The sequence below is a fragment of the Oryzias melastigma genome, linkage group LG5 (assembly GCF_002922805.2).
Source record: "Oryzias melastigma strain HK-1 linkage group LG5, ASM292280v2, whole genome shotgun sequence".
Lineage (NCBI taxonomy): Eukaryota > Metazoa > Chordata > Actinopteri > Beloniformes > Adrianichthyidae > Oryzias > Oryzias melastigma.
This window is the reverse complement of record NC_050516.1, coordinates 7,881,361-7,896,118: the sequence shown is the minus strand read 5'-3', so window position 1 is coordinate 7,896,118 and position 14,758 is coordinate 7,881,361. Positions and strand designations below refer to the sequence as shown.

At 41.9% G+C, this 14,758-nt stretch overlaps 1 protein-coding gene across 4 annotated transcripts in view; it reads left to right on the top strand.

The window, feature by feature from the left end:
• Positions 1-222: 222 nt before the first annotated feature.
• Positions 223-14,758, top strand: part of ephb2b (eph receptor B2b) — a 172,765-nt gene continuing 158,229 nt past the window's right edge. For all 4 annotated transcript variants that reach the window (XM_024269806.2, XM_024269804.2, XM_024269805.2 and 1 more), the window contains exon 1: positions 223-407. In XM_024269806.2, coding sequence (XP_024125574.1) covers positions 356-407 — 52 coding nt within the window. In that variant the 5' untranslated portion in view covers positions 223-355. The remainder of the gene's footprint in view (positions 408-14,758) is intronic.

The following is a 14,758-nucleotide window of genomic DNA, read 5'->3' as shown; positions in this document are numbered from 1 at the left end:
CGGACGTGGAGGGGACGACGGCTTCTCGTGGCGAGCGTCCACGCGGAGGGCGGACTCGCGCGGACGCTTTTTTCTGTCAGTTATTGGCCTGCACGTATCGAACGTGTCGCGGATGAATAGGACTATTGTCGCGTGGCCACGAAGCGCCGCGCGTCGCCTCTGCGCTGCTCCGCGCTCCCCTCCGTCTGCGCGCGTTTTGGTTTCGTCCAAACTTGGTTCAGATTTGAGTTGCTCTGCTGCTTTCTGGAATCGCGCGATTGGAGGAGAAGGACCGCCAGTCCCCGCTCTGCCTCTCCTGTCAATGGCTCTCGGGACTTATTTCCTGTGAATGTCTGGGCTCCTGAAGTGACTCGTGATGGATATTCTCTGGATATTATGGACTATACCTGCCGTCATAGCTGTTGAAGGTAAGCCGGTGCTTCCGTCCTCACGGGCACGAGACGCATCCTCGTGCCGGTATGAGTTTGAGACAAAGCGCGTGTGAGCGGTTCACCCCCGATAGCGTTAATTAGGATTTTTTTTAATTGCCCGCGAGCCTGTGTCTGTGCTGCGCGTTAGGCCACGTTCGGATGAGGAGGATGCGGAGCAGCCGCGCATCTGTCCGCGGAGGTGTGTCGCTCTGAGTTGTCAAACAGTTTGGTGTGATAAACACGAAAACAGCCCGGCGGCATCTCTGTGAGATTCCCCATGAAGAAGCTGTAGATGATTCCAGCGCAGACGGGTGCGCATGCAGGACTGTGCACAGCCAGAAAAGGCAGCAGTCAGCGGGGCTCAACGCACAATGAGCCCGGTTGAATGGGAGAGCTGCCTGTCTGTGTGTGTGTGTGTGTGTGTTTACACAAAAACAACACAAAGACTCACACCAACCAGGCATTTTACTACGATCTACATTTTAATAATCAAGTCCAGCCCAACTAAACCAACTCACATAGTGGAATTTTATTTATTTATTTATTTATGTCTATCAGAAATAAATAATTAAGTTTCGATATTTTATTCTAAATAAAAATAATAATAAAAATGTATATTTCAGGTTGGCCCTTTGAGAGGTCAGGACACCACTCCTCAGTGGAAGTGTCAACCCAGTCATTTCTATGTCTATTCTGAGGATGTGTTCACAACAACAAATGTGGACTTCTCTGGTCAGCTCAGCCAGCCTCGTGATTACAGGTGGAGCAGGAAGCAGTTTGAAACCAGAGGAGACGTCCCAAGACAGCCAAAAAACGAACAAGATCTTCATGTTTGAACTTGAATGATCTTCTTCAGATCTGGGCTTGGATTTAAACGGTGAAGGGCAGTTATTGTTAAAATTCTTAAAATGTATTAGTTCATTTTTCAGATTAAATTACATATTTATTGGGAGCAGCATATATTTTATTACATGAGGACAGTAAAAATATTTGCACAATAGATTTAATATTTTTACTACGAAAGATTTTCATTTTAGCTTATACAAAAACTAAATCATTTAAATATTTCCTAAAATAATACCCAGTTTATATTTTATATTTTGAAAATCTGATATTTTAGTCTTGGCAAAGTTATATTTATTTATGTTTCTCTTATATTAAAATTCTGAAAATGTATATTTAGTAAATGATTGAAATTGTTTATATTTTCCCAGAATATTATTTACATTTTTATGAACATTAATTTAAACTAAATATAAATAACTGCTATGTAAAATAAATTTAGTTAAAAGTAGAAACAGCTGAATTATTGAGCATCCATGATGATATGGGAAAAATATTAAAAAGTTTGTTTTCATTTAATTTGTATTATTATAAATTCCTGATTAATTTAATAATATCAAGTGTTGTGTTTTTCTCCTTAAGTGATCTTTGTAACTTTGTTCAAGTCAAAAGAGGGAACAGGAAATTAAAGTGAGCCAAATAAAAACATGCCCCTGACACGCCGCCGTCCCTTTGTTTTCCCCTCAGAATGCAGACAAGGCCCCTGGTGTTGCTGCTGCTCATCCTTTCATTCAGTTGTATCTCTAATCAAAAGTTACCGTTTCCTCCGACAGCCTTTTCAGCTGTCACAAATATTCCACATTTCAGCAGTGATTGTTTGTGTTGATAGCTGGAGTGCAAACGGGACATGAGTTCGGCGAGCTCGTTTCGGGTGGTGGTGGGGCTTCGGTTTCAAATGCCGAACGCCGTGGCCGAGCGGACCCCCCCCTTCCCAAAGTCTACCCTGTGACTCACACTACCAGACCGTCCAATGGAGTGGCGAGGCTTGCTTACGTTGGAAAAATTAGAAGTTGAAAAAGAGGTCACTGCAGCTCTAATCCAAAAAAAAAAAAAGTCCCAGCATGCAACAGAAAAGAGCCCTCCAGTGGTTCAGTCTGACACAGGAACAGGACATTTCCCCGTTATTATCGTTTCTGAAGTGAAAGCCTTCTTTAAACATGAATCGGTCACACTTCAGCTGAACCATCGATTTGATTATCTATCGATTGAAGAATCTTTATGTTAAGTTATTAACGGTTTATGTAAAATAAAGATTTTGAAGTTCCTTCTTAACCGTCTGAAAGGAGCAAACACTAAAGGTCTATTTGCTCTACAGATGATCCGTGAATAAGCGACCATGCTGGGGAGGATTAGAGGATTAAAACTCTGGTTGAACTTAACAAAATCACAGCCGCGTCCCAAGTGTCTGTTTCACAAATAGTACGTCAACACGGTGGACCGAGCCGCCGCCTGAAACTGGCCTCACCACATTGATATCTGCATTAAATCGTTTGTCCTCGGCCTCCCATCTAGTTTGGAGGACGCCGGGGCTCCACTGCTTTTGTTCATTCATAAGTTGCGTTCAGCCGTTGTTCTGCTGCTTCGATCTGTCGCTAATATGAATCGATGGAATGTCTTATTGCTTTACTTAACAGGACCCGACTCTGGAGAAGTAATGGATGCACGCTGCTAAGAAAAGTAGCCCAGCTCTGTCAAACACGTCCCTGAAACACACAGTGGATTTATCCCTTCATTAGCCGAGCCATTCATTGTCATCAGTGCTTAGTTGACAGCCCCACTAATAACAGCGGCGCTGGACTAATTCTGTTTAGAGGAAGCTCACATATTCATCCTGCAGCTATAAAATTGATGAAGAAGGAGATGAGATTAACAAGAGCCATCATTGGCTTTCCTCCCCCTTATGTGTTGTGATGTTTGAGTGTCCAAACGTTGTCTGGAGGGGCTGTTGTTGCCATGCACCTCAACAACCTTCTTCCAGACGAGAACGGAAGTCATCTGTGGAGTCGGTTGGAGGACTTTCAGAACTTTGTCTTTGCCCTCCTCTCCAAAGGAAATGGGGCAGAATCCACAGAAGAGGGAGCTAAAGAGAGACGGATCATAGCACAGCAGCATCCTGTGACCGCCGAGGCAAAACACCGGACTTTAGGGGTTTTAATTAGACCTGGAACGATTCATCGATGAATCAGTTTATATTCAATCCAACCGATCTGTCTAAGGCAAGTTGTTAATCAAACTATACCATTATAAAAGTGTTTCAAAATGAAATAAATTGATTATGATCAATCTTAGAACACCATTCGGATTGAGGTAGATTTATTTTCATATAAGGTAAAAACAACCATCATAGCAGACAACACACGTGTGATGCAGCAAAAAATGATCAACCATCATTCTAGTCTTTGAATTTACCAAAGTCATGTGACCATACAGAATTGTGGAACGTTCTAATAATGATTATTCTGATGTGGAAAAACAACAACTTTATCAAGCAAAAATGTGAATGCATTTGGCATTGTTTGTTTGTACACATATTTAATTTATTATCTAGAAGAAATACAAGAATCTGTAAAACTTCATGTGCACTGTTCAGTACCAGGTATTCATCTCTGGGTCACACTGCTGGAAGTTTGGGATCCATTTTAGGTCAGTGAATCGGATTGTTAGAAATAACTAGAAATCATATCGTCAACCACAAATTATGATATGAATTGTTGTTGAAAGGAATCGTCACACCCCTATAGCTTTTATCAGTTTCCAGTTGGATGTGTTTGAGTTCTCTTGTTCCTCAGCCGACAGCTCAACACGCCGTTATGTTTTTTAAGTTCGGCCCGCTTCAGCGAACGTGCTTTCTTATGGAAATGTGCTTTTGTATAGAGGATGTGCAACATGTATATGGAAGCCTAAAATAAAGACATGAAGGCAGCTTCTAAAACGGGATTAGATGAAGGTAAAATGAGCCACCGTATACAATTCCAGTGTTTTCTCAGTCCACCCAATGAGCAGATGCAGCGAGCTGGCCAGAACGCCAACCGCCACAGTAGGCTTTCACAAAGAATCTGTCTCTATTCAAGGCTTAATCCATGCTGCCGAGGGCCCAGGCATTGTCACTTTGCATGCAAAATTTCAATTAGTGCTGGTAGCAGTTGTTTTACTTGAAGGGGGTGTCTCATTTCTGAGACATGTAAGGTTACCTTTTGGGACAGATCAAGACACAAGGAAGATTTTTTCCTAGAAATGATGAAATGATTTTTATCTCCATGCATCACAATAAGGCTTAAGACTGAGTCGCACTGCGACGAGAAAGCTGCTGTCCATGTTGGGTAGATTTCCAAATGTCACATCGATCGCGTAAAATAGTTTCCATTTTTTTTGTTTTAGGGTAAAAGAAAAATAAAGCTGGCCCTGTCCTGTTTTTTGTCCGCAGCAGTGGTGTGTACGTTGCTCCCGGCGTCGACCTGTTCAAGCAATTTAACTCCACTTTCAGTGATCGACTGTTTGACACTGTTTCCATGGCGTTCAGCTGTTCAGCTCTGAAAGCTTCAGCTATCTTTCACAGGCCAACTCTCCCTTCTCCTCTGCCGTTAACAGTCCCAGACTTCTGCCCTCTGGATGTGATTCTAAAATCATTTTTCATTTGCGGAACACGTATGATGAATAAACAGAAGTCTCAGAAAGTTGATGTTAAAGTCAAACAGGGTTGATGTGGTGTTGATGTGGCTTCAGGTTGTCACATATTTGAGCTCGGGGGCTTGGAATAATTTCTGAACTCAATCATTGTCTGGGTTCGGGTCATTTTCAGGTGTCTCAGACTTCAGTCTTTACAGCATTACTCCTTTACTAACAGAATATTTGTCAACAACAAGGAAACCCAATTTTAATTCAGTTGCACACATTTTCACTGAGCAGTAAAACTAACTCTCTTATTGTTGATATATTTTAGGGACGTCCAGATCTGATGATCTCGAAGTTTCAGACCTGATTGAAATCAATCGTAGCCTCCCGATCAGAGATCCTATTATGTTTATTCCCATCATTTTGATCAGTGTTATACATTTCAGGCTAATTATTATGGATATAGGAACTATAGAAGTCTCTTACCTTCTGGATCATGACATTCATTGCTGTAAAGTGCAGAAGAGTACAGAACCATCTAGAGTAAAAACACGTCTGCTGTTGGAGAGACTTGAGAAGAATGCTGTAATAGCAATACGCATTAAAGTCAGACTTTCAGTTTGGAAAACAGGTAGAGACAAAGTTGCGTTTAATGTAGCAAGCATCATTAGACGTCTGAAAAACAACCACCACAACAACAAAACAACAGAACGAGTCAGCCCACGCGCGGCAAACATTTTCATTCTGTAATCCAGAAAACGTCAGTAGGAATTAAGATTACAGTTCTAGAAAGGTCTTTACCGGCCTTACTTTATGACCCTGTTGCACTTTTGTTTGTTTACGCTGGGTATTTTAAGTTAAGCTGCTCTTTTTGTTTAACTTAAATGTATGTTTCAATTTGTACTCTTTATACTAGTTAATGAACAGCTACTTTTGGTGGGTTGTTCAAGCTCCTTCAAAAGAAGTGCATTGTTAAAATGGAATGCAACAATTCAGCTTCCACATCATTTGGTTTTATTTTCCCACTCCACCTATATCTTATTCTGTTGTCAAAGTGGTCTGTTAATTATGATTATTCAGTTTTTAGCCCGAATCAAAAAGCCTGTGTTGTTTTTTAAGACATATTTTCTGCAGAGCAGCAGCTCATTAGAAATTCGCCTTTGTGTTGTGGATGGGACTGATGGCATGGAAGTACCGCTATGCTGATATCCTAGTAAGCCTTTGTTTACGCTCTCTCCCATTAGCTCACAACTTCTCGTAACACCTAGCTAACATTAGCTTAGCAAGACAAACGGCGAGCAATATTGACTATATCTAGTTGTACAGTTTTGATCCAGATTCCAGCTCACTCCAGCTTACGTTTGTGGATCTAATTGTCTGCAAGTGGAGGATTTAGAATTGGAGCAGAGAAGGGAGACTTTGGCCCCGCCCATTGTAGTTACTGCTCTACAAAAATGAAATTTTTCAAACCACGTGTTTTCCTCTGCTCCTCACGCTTACCAGTAGGAACAACACGAGGCCTCCTCACAGCTCATCAAAAGTTGAGCATGTCGTGGAATTGTTGGATCCCCATGACCTCTGTAAAATCAACATTTCCCCAAATCTCTTCATCTGTACCCGCTCCCACATTGCTCGCCGCTCCGTGGACTAAATAAGACGCCGACGTCTCCTTTGATATATGATGATGAGCGTGATACTGTGGCAGAAATTTTAACACATCTGCTGTAGATCAAAGAATTGTTCACATACGTCGCCATGTTTTTGCATGACATCTCACGTGAGTTGGTTTGGGTTTATTTGCATAATTATGATTTAATGGAAACAGTGTACTTGAGTAATTGTGTTTTTTTAACATTTCTAGAATTTCTATCGTTTTTCACAGATGTGTAATGGAAATGCAGCCACTGTTTCTGTCTGTTTTATATACAGTATAATTTGTGTTTTAAAAAACTAAATATTTTTTAAGTGAGAAAAAACATTTATTTTTAATTTGCTCATAACCAAGTAACAGTCAGTTGGCTTACATGACGCCTGGTGTAATGCAATGCAACAATGTAAAATATATTCACTTTAGCAAAACACTTGTGTTTGTGCTTGACACCCTCGACTTAAACTTATGGAAATGAATTCAGTAGGGATACAGCGACTAACTTTCTCCATGATTCGTTTCAGTGGTCTTTATATGACTTGGATTTAAGCCAAGAATGGTGCTACCCTCATACATATACATATGTATTTCTATATATAGATTGTGCTATAGCATTAATAAAAGGAATCTCCTAAGATCATTTTACCTGAGTAGCTCACATCATGAGACATTTACCACACAATTAAACCTAATTACTCAGGGCATTGAGGAGCCAACTGTTTCTCAGTGTGCATCCTCTCCAGCCATATGGATTCAGTGCTGAATAATATTACTATTTTAAAATAATTTCAGTACTTAAAGTTTGATACTTTGAAGTCCAAAAATAGCAATCTTTCTGGTGGTGTCTGACCCAATGGTTTATATCCTCAGATCTATTTCTGCAGGAGTGGGTTCTTTTTTTATTTTTCATTGTTTTCCATCTCCTTAAAAAAGAACAGGTGTCACTTTGGTCAACAATAAGGCCTGATTAGAAGGGAGAGCAGATGGTGAGGCTGGCTGCTCCTCGATGTGATCTGGAATCAAAATATCTTCAGAGGAAACAGGTGGTTCGTTTTCTTCAGGGACTCAAAAGATGCTGCCAAACAAAGACACTTCAGACTCGTTCTCACCTGGTACTTTTCTTCTGATCAGATTGCAGTAACTGTCATTAGGAAGCTCGCCGGGGTTCAAAAGTCATATTTCTACACTTGCGAAGCAAAAACAGGAAACAGACCCAGCTAACGATGATGAGGAAGCTGGACGTCTGGAGGATTTGTGTTCATAAAAATTCTAGAGGTCTGACGTTCTGGTGTTTTCTCCCTCTGTTTAAATCCTGGTCTGATCTTTGTGTTTCTCTGAGGCGTACAGGTTTCTTCATTCATAATCCACACGCATGTATTTTTCCTTCTTCTTTCTTCTTCACAAAAGACAAAACACCAGGTTCATCTGTGAGAGTGTTTGTGACCTTGAATGGATTCAATGACCTCTCCAGGGTCTACCACACGCTGCGTCCAATCATTGCAGGAAAACAATCCACCCCCCTTTTCATTATTGGAGTCAATTGTGTAGTGCTATACCTACTACCTGTAAATTGTAGTACAATTTTCTGAGGCCACATTTGCAAAAAAAAAATCTGGTTTTTATATCTGGCTTTATTTTTATTTCTGTTGTTCAATAACAGTTTAATAAAATTATATTACTTATTTTCTGCATTACTAAAGCCCGAGACCTGATACTTACTGAGGAACTTTTTGTGGTATCATCTGTTCATGTTGGGTCTGTTCCGCTGTGATGAGCTCTGCAGACGGACTCAAACCTCTCCGGGCTGGACAGACGGGTCCGCCATGTTCCACTGAAAGACCAAGGCCCAATCTGAATTCTTCCCTTCTCCCCCCCACTTCATTAAATCCTCCAAAAGGAGAGTTATGAAAAAAAATAGTGTCTCATATTTCTGACATCACTTTCTTTCGATGACCAATAATCACCAATCCGCTAAGTGTTAGCTTGGAGCTTCCAGTGCTTGAATGTACATAAAAACAGCGTTTTTATAACTTTAAAAAGGTCATGCTATAACAAAGTCATTACCATATATTTTATAAGTTGCAGGAGCAACAAATGTCAAATCAAGAAGAAAACCATATATATATATATATAAGTCACTCTGGAGTTTAAGTTGCACTTTTAGGAGAAATGTTTGACTTTTCAGAACAAATCCACCCAGCGTTGCTTAAATAAATAAATAAGTAAAGAAATAAATAAAATAATACTAATCTTAGATCTGTATAAGAAAAATATCAAAGTTTGAGAGGAAAACAATCAGAATCTCTTCCATGTTTGTTTTGGACGACATTTCTTCTATCGCTGTCGGTAGCAAATACTAATACTCAGATGGAGCGCCCTCTAGGGGTTGTTAGAGGAAATGACTGCTAAAGGACACCCAATGCTTACTGGGAAAATAACACATATATGACCCTTTTGATGTCTGAAAAAAACCCCACAAATAAGTCGCTCCTGAGTATCTGAGTATAAGTCGCACCTCTGGCTAAACTATGAAAAAACTGTGGCTTATACTCAGGAAAATACGGTACTTACATTTAAATGTAAACTTCTGTGGTTCAGAGCGCACTCAGATGAAGAAAAGCGCTTCTCAGCGCGACGCGGTCTACCCTCGCCATGGAGGACTTTGCATCCCTGTGTTTGGAGGGTCGGATTTAAAAACAAAAATATTCCAGACACACTTGTACTAAAAATGCTCCTTCAAATGGAGGTAAAGGGAGAAGGGAAGAATCGGACTCGATCAAACTCACATTATTTTTTTTTATTTTTTTTGGTTGTGGATTTTGGGAGGAAACTGAAGTTTCTTAAGAACCAAAGTTTGAATCTTTGTGGAAGATCTGGGTCATCATGGAGCCACGTCACATGCTGAGAAGAGAGTTTTGTATTAATGTGAGAAACTGGCTTTTACCTCCCTGTAACCTTTCGAACACATAGGAATCTAGATCAAGGATGTCCTCATATCATGTTATCTTAATTAGCACATGTTAATTGGTATAGCAAAGTCTCTGGGTAAGTCATATTTGTTAGCAGGAGCCTGATTCATCCTCACCCCCTGGGAATCCCAGTCATTAGGATACAGTGAAGTGTGTTTCTGGAATAGTTCATGAGGCACAGGGCTGTAGATCCCATCCACTGAGTGAGCTACGTCTACGCCTTTGTTGTCCGGAAGAAGGGATATTTGGATCCATATGGATGGAACTCTTATTCTCATCACGTCTTCTGTGTTGATTTGAGTTGTGCACATTAGCAATGTGGCGCTTTAATTTTCAAAAGCAAGTTCCTCCGAGTAGAGATTCAGGGAGGAGGAGGAGCAGGAGGAGGAGGAGGGAGAGTGTACCCTGAGAGAGGTCAGACCTCGTTTCAGGGACCCACATCCACACACAACCCAGGTACTGTGACACTGCCTTTATGAGCGGGCCTGGAGAACACAAACCCTCCGGATTAGTGTCCGTCTCCCAGTGTCCCCGGGAGCGCAGCCCATCATCCGAGACAAAGCCCGGCTGATTGCGTTGTCATCTGCATCACAAAGGGAGGGCTTTTCTACCTGAATCGCTGCCTGCGCGCCGGCCTCCTCATCACATCTATCAGAGACTGCGGGCACACGTGACATCCACCTTTTGTTTTTGGTCCATCTCTGCCCCCCCCGCCCCATTCCTCCTCTCAGCCCCATGCCGTCTGTCCACCAGCAGCCCCTCCCCCTCTCGTTCTCGGTGGAAACTCCAGTCTTGGACTGCACCAGCACTGCAGTGTTTTAATGCAGAGCGACTCTTCCTGCTCCTCCGAAGCCAACATCTGCTGCTGATCAAACATCTTTGATGTGTCAGCGCCTCAGTCAAAGCCTCCGTCCGTCTTCTCACTCTGACCTAAACAGGTCCATCAGCCCAGCTGAGCTGCTGCCAGCACCTGATTAGAGACCTGAGGAGACCTCCGTCACTGACCCGGCCCAGCGCCCTCAGCATGTTTGGATTTCCTCTCCATGTCTCTGATTTTGTCTAAGATGCTTTACTGTAGCAGATTATAGCAAAACAATGTTTTCATTGCTATTATTTAAAAAAACTCACATAACTCAGGCCTGATGTCTTTCTTTCTAAAGGTACAGTTTCTATTCACAGGTCACGGCCTTTGCTCAGGGAAAAAGGAATTAACACCCTAAAGTGAACAGCAACATGTCTGCTTTCCTGCAGCTCCTCCGTTTTCCCCTAAATTAATGGGACAGAATGGGCTCATAATCATAGGACCATGCAGAATTTAGAACAGAAGAGCCTGCAATGTCATGTAATTACACCAATTAAATGAGGAATCCCAACAATGTTAATGCATGAAGAGAACAATCTCAAACAATTGGTTAACTGTGATTAAAAAGGCTGCAAATATAGCAAATTGGAGGTTTTTCATGTCAATTGGAAAATCCTGGTTAATAAATAAAGCAAACATATGACTTCTGAATGTGAAGCGGACAGGGGGGGAGAAGGGTCAAGATTAGAGCGGAGTAATCACACTTTTTAGTGATTGACTTCCTGTAATCCAATTATGAAAGAATGCTAAGTCGCTAATGCTAACTCTTCACATCAAATTAGTCATTTGTGTTGGAATTTTAGGAAAAAAAACTATAACGTTTATGCTCTTATATAGTTAAAAGTGACATGAAAAATTATAATAAAATATTTACAGTTTGATAGTTTTTGATCTAAATTGTACAGCTATAAATTTGTTGGATTATTCATCATGGAGCTTTAAAGTCACACTCCAATCATGTCCTGATCTATTTTAACAGTGTTCCCAGGGATCTTTTGACTATGCTGTTTTAGTAGGGGTGTGTATCTCTCCTTCTCCCACGACTCGATACACATCTCGATACATGGTCCACGAATCGATACATAAAGGACTTAACTAACTTTTTGGCGATACAAAACAGTCCGTTTATTTTACCAGAAACGCTAAAATCTAGATATTTTTTATTCATACAGCATTTAAAACTATAAATAATAACGCACAGCATTTGACAGAGAAACTTATTCAGGTACTGACTTGGAAGAAGCAAGCTTATGATTGGACGTCTTTATTTGCATCGCATGAACATAAAAACAAAAAAACAGAGAAACTTTTTTAAACAGCATTTTTTCATTTGCTCCTGAGTCATTAAATATTTAGAAATGCAATTTGTGATTAATTTTCATTATGTCCTCCATCATCAGAAAAACATGTTAAACGTGTTTAAAAACACCCAAAACACCATTATCAGAGTGGGTCACACATAATTGTAAAAACAGTAGATGATTTTTATTTTTTATTATCAGGGATAGAGTTTTGTGGAGGAACCAAATGCAGGACATCGGACATCGGTCTCATGACTGACTCATAACTAAAACTCAAATCTGGCTGAAGCTACTGAACATGAAGATACAAAAAACTATGAAATGAGGGTAACAACAAAAGAGGAGGACAACACATGACCTGACGAGGCTGAACTGAGGGACTCTTTATGTTCCAGGAGATAATGATCTCACTGAAGACAGCTGTGGATGATCATTAAGGAGAGACTGATAGGAGAAAACACCAAACCTACAAAGAACTTGATATGAACCAAAGAAAACTAACCTAAAATCCAACAAACTCCCACAGACATGCTGGAAATTTCAGGTCTTTGTGTTGGATTGGAGAAATGATCAAGTCTGGGATGGTTTTCACTTTACTTATGTTCCTATAATACAGACATAATTTAGCTGGATTATAGTGGTACCACACTCATTAATCATCTCTAGATATAAACTCTATAATCAATACCAAACACTCAGCAGTGATGGAGCTGCTTGAATTGACACTCAAGTTGTTTCATATTCAGCTAAGCTGAATATGACATCTGGAAAGATGAAAAACTGCTTAATTTTAGACTATTAGTTGACTAGAAATGGGAAATTGTCTTTAAACGGGTTTGGGGGACATGTAGGGTGAAAGGTTACAGACGTATCATGTCCCATTTTTTCATCCACACACAATTTTACTTCTTGAAGAGATTTTGCAAGAAAAGCCGTTTTTGAAAATCAAACCAGGAATTATTTTCAGCTGCGATAAAAAGAGCAATTGGTGCTTTTTGGAGATCCATAAAGCGATATTATCTATCACAATACAATATTGACGTTATGACAAAAGCAGAGTCAGGAAATGGCCAGACGACCAGCGCCGTTCCTTTCTAGTGGAGAAATCACATAGAGGGTTCTGGAGAGCAGCTGGAAAATCCATAGAAGCCCTCCAGAGGAAAGCAGTGCATTTGAAATCAATACAGGGATGCAGCCCAGCTCATTAAACCGACCAATCAGGAGCCAGCTTTAAACCGGCCAATCAGGAGCCAGCTTTAAACCAACCAATCAGGAGCCAGCTTTAAACCAGCCAATCAGGGCTAAGCTGTAAACCGGCCAATCAGGAGCCAGCTTTAAACCGACCAATCAGGAGCCGGCTTTAAACCGGCCAATTAGGAGCCAGCTTTGAACCGACCAATCAGGAGCCGGCTTTAAACCGGCCAATAAGGAGCCAGCTTTAAACCGACCAATCAGGAGCCAGCTTTAAACCGACCAATCAGGAGCCAGCTTTAAACCGGCCAATCAGGAGCCAGTTTTAAACCGACTACCCAGGGCTAACCTTTAAGCCGAACAATTAAGAGCCGGCTTCAAACCAGCCAATCAGAAGCCGGCTTTAACCGACCAATCAGGAGCCGGCTTTACACCGGCCAATCAGGCTTAGCTTTAAGCCCGGCCAATCAGGAGCCGGCTTTAAACCGGACAATCAGGAGTCGGTTTTAAACCGGCCAATCAGGAGCCGGCTTTAAACCGACCAATCAGAAGCCGGCTTTAAACCGGCCAATCATGGCCAGCTTTAAACCGGCCAATCAGGGCTAAGCTTTAAAGCGACCAATCAGGAGCCGGCTTTAAACCGGCCAATCAGGAGCCGGTTTTAAACCGACCAATCAGGAGCCGGCTTTAAACCGACCAATCAGGGATAAGCTTTAAACCGACCAATCAGGAGCCGGCTTTAAACCGGCCAATCAGGAGCCGGCTTTTAACGGACCAATCAGGAGTCAGCTTTAAACCGGCCAATCAGGAGCCAGCTTTACACCAGTTATTCTTAACTATGGGGCCGCGGCCCAATCTTGGTCTTCGAGCGCCCCCTAGTGGCAACCGAAAAAAAATTCTATCCTGATCCTGTGGGCCGCGAGGGCTGCGGGACCTGAATTCAGTTTCCTCCCACTTGGTGGAAGTTTTATTTATTAATTAAATTTTTTATAAGGTCTTTTTAATGCTGCTGTTATAAGTTGGATGTCATAGTTTCGTACTGATCAATTGAAATTTGAATTTAATAAAAGGGGGAAGATGAAATTTGATCTGACGGCTGCAAGGCAGAGCCGAGCGCGGTGGAGAGATAGAACGAATCGAACCTGTCTGCTATTACAAATCCCAGATGGAGGAAACAGATTATTATTTTATTATGTTATGGGGTCCGACACGAGTTTACTACAACAACTACCATTGTCAAAGAATTGCGGAAACTCAGCATTTCTCCGCAAAAGTCCCGCCTGCCGCTGTAATGAGACACGAGCCGCAGAGTCGATAGACACGCCCCCACCTGTGTGCACACCTGAAATCCAGCTGGATCAAACTTGTCACCAGGGGTGAAAGTAAGACGGAACGCTCAGGTTCCGGTAAAAGAGTTGGAGGCGGAGCACCGCTCCGGCGGGAGAGATCAGCTGGCCGGTTTTCACCGTATCACACATGACAGAAGCTGCGGTCACTCTTATTCTCGTTCCGGGGCCGTCTCATTCTGGATCCATCCGCTTCACTTGTTAACGTTCTGCGTGTCTCCAATTCATTGCCACCCAAAGCGATCTAATCTATTCTAATCCCAATCTACCGTGACAACAGTCATGGATGACGACGCACCTTCGTAACTCTTTTTCTCTTCTGACTTTTTAAAGAGAGGCGCGCTCTTTTTTGTGATTACTCTAGTCTTTTCTACTTTTTTCTCTTTCCCCGCCCCGCGTTCGCGCACGTGGAAGGACGGAGATGTGCTGTGCGTAAATGCGCACGCGGAAAAGTGGGGATGTGCTGTGCGTAAAGGCGCACGTGGAAGGACGGAGATGTGCTGTGCGTAAATTCGCACGCGGAAGGATGGGGATATGCTGTGCGCGGGCACAGTCGCCGCAAGGTGGGGGTGCTTT